The 8567-nt window shown below is 34.7% G+C and overlaps 1 protein-coding gene across 1 annotated transcript in view; it reads left to right on the top strand.

Moving 5' to 3' along the window:
* Window positions 1–3162: 3162 nt before the first annotated feature.
* The window catches only part of LOC129005621 (acetyl-CoA carboxylase-like), a 118526-nt gene continuing 113121 nt past the window's right edge, over window positions 3163–8567 (top strand). The window contains exon 1 of the mRNA XM_054434573.1: window positions 3163–3307. Within this exon, the coding sequence (XP_054290548.1) occupies window positions 3178–3307 (130 nt within the window). The 5' untranslated portion in view covers window positions 3163–3177. The remainder of the gene's footprint in view (window positions 3308–8567) is intronic.

The raw sequence follows: 8567 nt of genomic DNA, 5'->3' as shown, positions 1-8567 counted from the left end.
TTTTGTGCAATGTTTTTGTGGTTGTGCCGGGAATTAAATCCGTCCCTTCCACATCTAAGTCTGAGACAAAACCATTTTTTTCGTGGATAGCAACATACCAATTGGGATGTGCTATTTTTGTATATGATATCAGGTGCTCTAAATATGAATACTATTTAATATTGAAAGTTTTAAAATTTACTACGGTAATCATTGAATTAGATTACTGTAGTTACAAATTCCTAACGCCGAACTCAGTGATAATTTAATAATCATCTGCCTTTCAAGCTTTGACTATTGATAGAACTTCTTTTCTTTATCCAACCCAATAAAAATTTTCAATCCAAAACATATGAAGTGTTCAGGGTGTTCCCTGTATAAACCAATTCGAAGTCACTGAACTTCGTATTTCTCATAAAAAGTAATTGATAAAATAACTCATCTTTAATCCGTTTGTTAGTTTTAGGAAAAAAATTAGCTGTGTAAATATGAATGATAACATTAAAAATTAAATGAGAAGAAGAATTCGGCCCAAAGTCGAACACCAGCATCGGACACTGCCGTTGCCGTACTGAAAGCGTCCGTCGTCTGCCGATCTTCCCTACTTTTCATAACGTACAAAAAATAGTCGGACTAGAACGATCCCGAGTTTTAGCTTAGAGTTTGTAATTATTCCCTTTGTTCCCCACAAGTATAAGTAAAGACTTAAATGAATTTGGTAGAACGATTTGCAATAAAAATTATTAAGGTTCTCCTTGTATAATAGTTAATGTACCTATGTACAAATATTTTCGGGGGGTCACGACCCTCCTGCCCACCCCCTGAGACCACCCTTGATTTTGAGAGGTATTTTTGGGGCTGATGCCCAGTTGCACCGATGGTCAAGGGAATTTGTAAAGGTCGACAAAGTCCTCCCTCCCAAGAGTGCCCAGTTGTACCTAACCTAACATAACATAACCTAACCTAACCGTTTAACAACATTTCAATGGGAAAGGAGGGTGTCAGGGATCTTTGACCGCCGCACGCCAGTGCAACTGGGCATCACCCTAAAATGGCTATCGGTGCAACTGGGTAACTGCCATTTTTTGATTTCATATTGACTACAGTTTAATTAATTGTATTATTACAGTATACTCGAATGTCTTTTAAATACGATAAACAAGTAAATACAGTAATTGAATACGAAAATATATGCTCGCGAGTTGCAATTTATTACGAAGATGACTATTTCATGATTTTCTCATGATTTCAACAACTCATGTTTTCTATTCCGTTGGTGCTAATTATTTCATTTAATAGTAAAAGTTCTGCAAGGATAGTGTGCAGCCTTATTAAGAAATTTAACCGTAGAAAAAAAACTGTTTCATATCTCCGTACACAGAAAGTATCTGTCATAAAAGAAACAGCTGATACCAAAGAAAGTAATCGTTTCCCAAGCTCTCCCTTGGCTATTCAAGACCACGACGCGACGTTAATTTGAGTTACTCTTATCTTTGTGATAGATAATTTAAGTAATTAAGTGCAAGAAATCTTCTCTCTATCACATAAAAAACACACACGATATTCAGGCACCCGACACGACTATTTTTTTAATAAGGTGGTTTGTGTATTGGTCACTTTGTGTGCTCTCTTTCTCCATCTAAAAATTGTATTTTTATGTCAGCGTGATCCCTATAAGCTACTGTAGGCTAATTCATTGTTAATGGTTTACATGATTTTAACTTCGATATCGAATTATATCCACTGGTACACTAGTTAAAAGGTACACAAGTGTTTATGAATTTAATTGAATTTTATGGTGGTAATAAATTAAATACCCTAAGTAGCCTACTCACCACTAAAGAGTATTTTCCACTAATTTACACACAGAAAAAATGCAACGACTCCTACCGTTTCACATTAAACTCTTACTGGTCAAATCACTCGTATTTCCACACTTCAACTACTGCAAGCAACACTATGGTCAGTGATATGACTGTGACCTTGGCAAAAAAATGCAACGTGTCCACAATTATTGCATTAGATTTTTGTTTAATATTAGGCGTGACGATTACGTCACACCTTATTACATAAATGAATCGATTTTGAAATCAGATGACATCAGAAAAATCCAAATACTTCAATTACTCGTTCAGCCAACAATCTTGGAACTCCAAATTATTTAGCCAAAAAATTAAGTTTTAGCGTGAAAGAAGCTCAAGAAATACTCGCTCTGCTCGTCCACGCTGCGCATTCCACATCACAGGACGACTGTTAATAATAATTCTTAACCATGCCGCCTATGGAACTTTGTACCTTATCCCATAAATCCTTAGAAAACCGATGCCGACTGAAGGCAGTGCTGAAAGAATATATAACCGGATGACCGTGGCGTGGTAGAATAGCGTGTAGTAGGCCTGGGTGCAGCAGAGGGTGTGTGTATGTGTGATTATGTGTCATGGAAAAGTTCACCTCCAGCCTCAATAAAGAAGGAATTTCATTTAATTTAGCCTAATCCCCGCACAGCGAACTCTCAATTGCTTGCCTAGTAATCTGAAGATCGTCACTTCTAGTATAATACAAGTAGAGTCTCTTTTAGAAGTTTCTTAACCGAAGCCAACTATCTAATAGTACTGTATTAAAAATAACCTAGAATGTAAATGCAAAAGAAATAAAAAATAATAATAATAATCAGTTTAACGCTGAACAAACCCGTAAAAACCCCATCCTGTACCTCATTTCACACTTAACGTCACGAGATTGTTTTCACCTCAGACAACCTAAACTTTATCACACTTTTTTCGTCACACTATTGACCCAACAAGAAAGACCATCAAATATTGCAAATTCAAAGAAAATCTACGCCAGCGTAACTCAGCCTTCCTCAGCGTATCAGCAATCTTTGAAACATTGTATTGTAAATTCTAGGAAGTTTTACGACATAAAGGGAGATTCCCTAGTTGAAAGAAACCATATCTAGAAAAAAATGTTTGTGTATCAGGCGTAGTATAAAAAAATCTTTGTAGTTCTAGCTTTCCCCTTTTTAAGGTAATTTTTAAAATTCATTGCCCCCTAAGCTGCAAAAAAAAACTTATCCAGAAAACAAATCAGGACTCTCGGGCTAGAGGGATGCACCTACACTGTATTGTATTTATGTTGCAGCTATCATCTCGGAGGTCATGGCCACTGATAAGACATGTCGGGGCAGCGATCGCTCTCATGATTTACTCCTTCACTCCTGCAGTGCTTGTGTCCGCGATCGCGCCTAATCCACCCCTGTTCGGTAGTGTTGCCATTCTACTCCTAGCCCTCACTGTTCTCGGATATTACTTCTATTGTTATTTTAGAGGTGAGTACTTTGACATAGATATAATGTTTAAATATCCTCCGAATATGTATGAATAGTTTAATGAATAGTTGAATAGTTTTTAATCGGTTGTTTGATGTCGTTTTGATGAAAGATTTACTGGACGAATTTATGTAAATTCTAAGAATAAATAGCACGGTTGGAATGGCTTGTTTGTCGGTTTTTAAATGTTTTTCGTCCAGTTATAAAAATGTTCTTGTTAATTAATAACAGTTTTCGAACGCTATGTCCATTGCAGTATAAGGATTGTTGCACTCAATGGGCAAAAACTGTGGGTCAAACGCAAAACCGTCAAATTATTGTTGTAACAACTTAACCAATTACCGTAAAATAGTTTCATGCGTGTTACAATTTTGATAAATAACTATAAATCCGCCTGTTCGGAATCCCAAAAACCGCGAAATTCCGTTGAATATAAATTACCTGTAGTAAATAGAAGGCCAAAGATCTTAATTGCATTGTGAGTTATCCAATTCAAAGTTTAAAATCAAAACCTATGTTCGTACTCACCAAAATAAGAAGTAAACAGATCAAATATGTTACAAAAATGTTTGAGTTAGTGTTTATAGAACTGCCTTTATAATGCACATTTACTCCTTCTGGTAACCTCATCAAATCTGCAACTAAAATGGCCAATTATTAGAATAATTTAAAATTTCCCTTATACTTGAAACAGTAATATCACTTATATTTACAATAATTGATCAAGAAACAACATTCTTACTGATTTAAAATACAATTTACGTAACCAATTCAGTAACGGGAATTCTCTAATTTTCTTTCGATATTTACAAACAAAACTGGAAAAATAATTATTTAAAAGTCAAACTGAATTTCAATATAATTATCAAACAACATAGTATAGGCCTACGATATAAAGTTGCGTTGAACTTCGTAGTTTGAAATGTAAAACAATTCATTTAACAGTTTAACATGCGCGCTGCGCTGATTTTAAACACATTTTACACACTCTGAAACACTTTATTCTAAAAATAATTTGTAGATATTTACAGAAAATATAAATGACAAAGGAAAAATTATATGTTTACGTAATCAAACTTTGAAATATATGCAGATATTCTATTTTAATAAGTTTACTCTAAAAACCGTGTTATCTGCAATTTTCCTTGCAATTCTCACGAATCCGAAAAAAATAATTTTAGTAATTTAGCAGCTAATGAATGAGAATTCTCTCCTTTTATACAAAATACTACTAAACTATACGTATTATCATTGCAAAACAATGATTATTGTAGGCAAAACGTCTTGCCATGGCACTTTATACTGTTAAGTATTAGTATACTGACCCTACATAGCAAATATATTTATCAAACTGTATTGTTTTAAACATTCAAATATTCTTTGTTTTAACTAGTACGGATGTATATTTTGTATATAAAGAGTGAGGAACAACATAGGAAAACATTCATATACTTAACGGATTCCCTCCCTCAAGATTTTGTACAGATTTGTAGGTGTGGTGTTGATGTACAAAATCTTATTGATTTATCTGTTGTCGTTTAGAAAATATTAAGCCCGTGCGGGACTTAGGTTTGTGATCATTGCCAAGGAAACCCCTCTAAGGCTAAATAAAACTGGTTCGTCAAGGACATTAAATATATGTATCCATAAAAGTCAAGTGATTTTAGAAGACATCGTGAGGGTTTCCAATAGTTACACAATATTTGAGTTGACTCTTTTAAACTCATCGGAAATTATTACTGTTATTAGTTTTTAAATATATTCTGTAATACCGTACTTTGCAATTAGTTGAATTCGAGCAACATGTACACTAATTAATATGATTATTTCAATTAAAGAACATTTACAATCGTGTTTATGGGTGGCCGTGCGATGACGTCAATTGACCTTTAATGTTGAAGTGTTGCGTTTAATTCTCTATATTTTTGTAGTCACTGTATTATTAATTGTATTCTTAAATCAATATAATTAAAATTCTAGATAACTCTAGCACAATGTTCCTGCGTTAATTTGATTTTAATCTAAAATAAACAAACATAAGATCTTTGCTTCACAAAACTAAATCCTAGGCGTTGCGTTAAGCAAGTGAAGTCCAGCTTCTTTCTGAGGATACTCCGAGGACTGAACAAGAAGAGCAGGAAGAGCCATGAAAGGTTGATCATTGACTATGGTCGGCAAATATAAAAGTATGGCAATCAATAATTGATCGTTCAAATAGATTTACTAATACACCGATGTTTTGCAATACCATACGGCCATTGATTATGATGCGTACTAATAATGCTGCTTGAATTTCAAGGCCAACAAAGGATAAACAACATTCTATTAAAATTAGTGTACCGAAACCTATTGTTTACAATATTTTACAAACCAATTACTGAATAGTGGAGTTGTGACGAAATAAGTAAATTTATCATGTAGAGTTTCTTGGCGTTGAGGTTGGTTATAGTGCCACCTAATTTGTCATGTAGAGTTTCTTGGTGTAGAGGTTGGTTATAGTGCCACCTAATTTGTCATGTAGAGTTTCTTAGCGTTGAGGTTGGTTATAGTGCCACCTAATTTGTCATGTAGAGTTTCTTGGCGTTGAGGTTGGTTATAGTGCCACCTAATTTGTCATGTAGAGTTTCTTGGCGTTGAGGTTGGTTATAGTGCCACCTAATTTGTCATGTAGAGTTTCTTGGCGTTGAGGTTGGTTATAGTGCCACCTAATTTGTCATGTAGAGTTTCTTGGCGTTGAGGTTGGTTATAGTGCCACCTAATTTGTCATGTAGAGTTTCTTGGTGTAGAGGTTGGTTATAGTGCCACCTAATTTGTCATGTCGAGTTTCTTGGCGTTGAGGTTGGTTATAGTGCCACCTAATTTGTCATGTAGAGTTTCTTGGTGTAGAGGTTGGTTATAGTGCCACCTAATTTGTCATGTCGAGTTTCTTGGCGTTGAGGTTGGTTATAGTGCCACCTAATTTGTCATGTAGAGTTTCTTGGCGTTGAGGTTGGTTATAGTGCCACCTAATTTGTCATGTAGAGTTTCTTGGCGTTGAGGTTGGTTTAGTGCCACCTAATTTGTCATGTAGAGTTTCTTGGCGTTGAGGTTGGTTATAGTGCCACCTAATTTGTCATGTAGAGTTTCTTGGCGTTGAGGTTGGTTATAGTACCACCTAATTTTTAAAAGGTTGCCGGTTCGACCCTGAGGAACATCAAGTATTTCTTTACGATTTGTAACTGGACACAGCCTGATCATCTTAATACATTGTCCTGGCTAACCGATCAGCTGATCTTACAGTAGCAAAGATCATCTCACTCCATTCTACAATCACCTTGTATTCACATTCAGCTTATAATACACAATTAAAGTAACTCATCGCTGCATTGATAAATTCATTATGTGATTTTGCTTGTATAATCATTAGGTTATAGGTAATAGTTCATTTATAATGTCGTGAGCTGTACGTAAGTGTTTTTAAAATGACCATGTGTGTTAAAAGTGTCATTATGTAGGCTTCTGTTAGCTTGTTCAGCTGCCCTATGCATTACATTCTGGAGGAATCAAAATATTCAAACTTATTGTCTCATTTAAAGTATTTCTGGGTAACCTCAACCTGTGGACCGACCCAGACCAGTGAAGTTTACTGGGATTCAGCTTTTTAATTTTGTATAACAAGAAAATAAATAATATTTTATCTTTAATAAAACATTTTGTTGTACTCTTTACTGTTACAAAAGTTCGTGTTTTTTACAAGTAAGTCGACGAAAGATACAATATCAACTTAGTATTCACTATTAGTATTCCGAATAGTGAACTCAAAATGTCGAGAACATAATACAAACAAGTCTTACCAAAAAATTACACTTCGTCCATAATATTAAAAGAATCCAGTTATCAAACTGATTTTGCAGCCAGAATTTTGCAAGTCCTGTAATACCAAAGGTCATTGTTATAAAAAGATGAAAAGGTCAAGGAAGTTCAAGGGGAGTGAAGCGTCAGGATTTGATAACCCAAGATATCGAGACCTTGTGCTCGTAGGCTGACAACCAAGTGTTGGGCGATTGATACATTGTAATCGGACAAGTGACTTGAGCAGGATATGGTACATTTAATAATAAATACGTTGAAATTTGTACACTTAAGTTTAAACTCCGACCTACACCAAAGTACGTCATATTTCTAACAGTAATAAGTTCTGATTTAATTATTTCTATAAAAAAGTCTTCGATAAAAACTATTTTCACTAGTTCATTTGACTGAAATCCATTTTTAACATTTAAATAATACTACTGATAGGCTTCTATTGTTTCAACCTCATAGGGTAATTTGTTTACAATTTGTCAGACTCTACTTTATTTATTCATATATGTTCTATGTTGACAGTGATAAGTCATTAAGCATGGGTACCTCACACTTGTTATGTTATGCAGTCACTTGGTTGTGCCATCAACACTTTGTAGTGTACCTACATCGATTACCGTCGTATAACCAACGGTCAAGGATCGTGTAATACAGTGTACACTTTCAATATACATAATTATTATTATGTAGATGGAGAACTGGTTTTAAGAAATTATTTATTGGCACACCAGTTGGTACAAAAGATCCCCTCTTGTTATTTTTAAATTTAATGGTAGACTGTGTGCTGAACCTCGCCTGGTCATGAGAAGAGTCAGTAGCTTTTCGATGGTTCGAAACTGGACCTAGCTTAGTTCCCTTGATCATTGGGCTTAAGTAAATGGTGTTTGATAAAACCCAATCTTAGTCAATAACAAAGTTATCATAATCATCTTATACATTCAATATTCACATTTGCCCATAAATACGCCTCCTGGTGAGTTGGCGAGTATCCAATATATTTTCGTCTGTTTCTAATCACATGTCTTCATGTCTTGATTCAAAATCCAATTTCGCTTGCGTACATATTTGTTCCTTCATGCATTTTTCTTTCTTTGTGCTCGACAAACGTTTATACAGAACGAAATTTGCATCGTTGAATCATCCTACTCTTCACCTAAAAGTAAAATCGATGCCATTTTTATCAAGAAATAATCATGATACAGTAATGGTAATAAGCCGATTCGCTTATGCATAATATGGTCGACCGAAGAATATCAGATTTAGACCTAGATCCTGGTATACACTGATTTTGAAATTATAACACTTTTTGGTCATAAACCCCCCTCTTAACCTTTAGGAGGATGAAAATTTAGCTATGCAAATTACGAGTAGTGCTAAACGAGTAGTTGACAATAAATATTATGTATACATTTTTTAC

Source organism: Macrosteles quadrilineatus, unplaced genomic scaffold (assembly GCF_028750875.1).
Source record: "Macrosteles quadrilineatus isolate MER2022 unplaced genomic scaffold, UCM_ALF_1.0 Scaffold_28__1_contigs__length_1566739, whole genome shotgun sequence".
NCBI classification, from domain to species: Eukaryota; Metazoa; Arthropoda; class Insecta; order Hemiptera; family Cicadellidae; genus Macrosteles; species Macrosteles quadrilineatus.
This window is presented reverse-complemented; position numbering and strand designations above follow the sequence as displayed.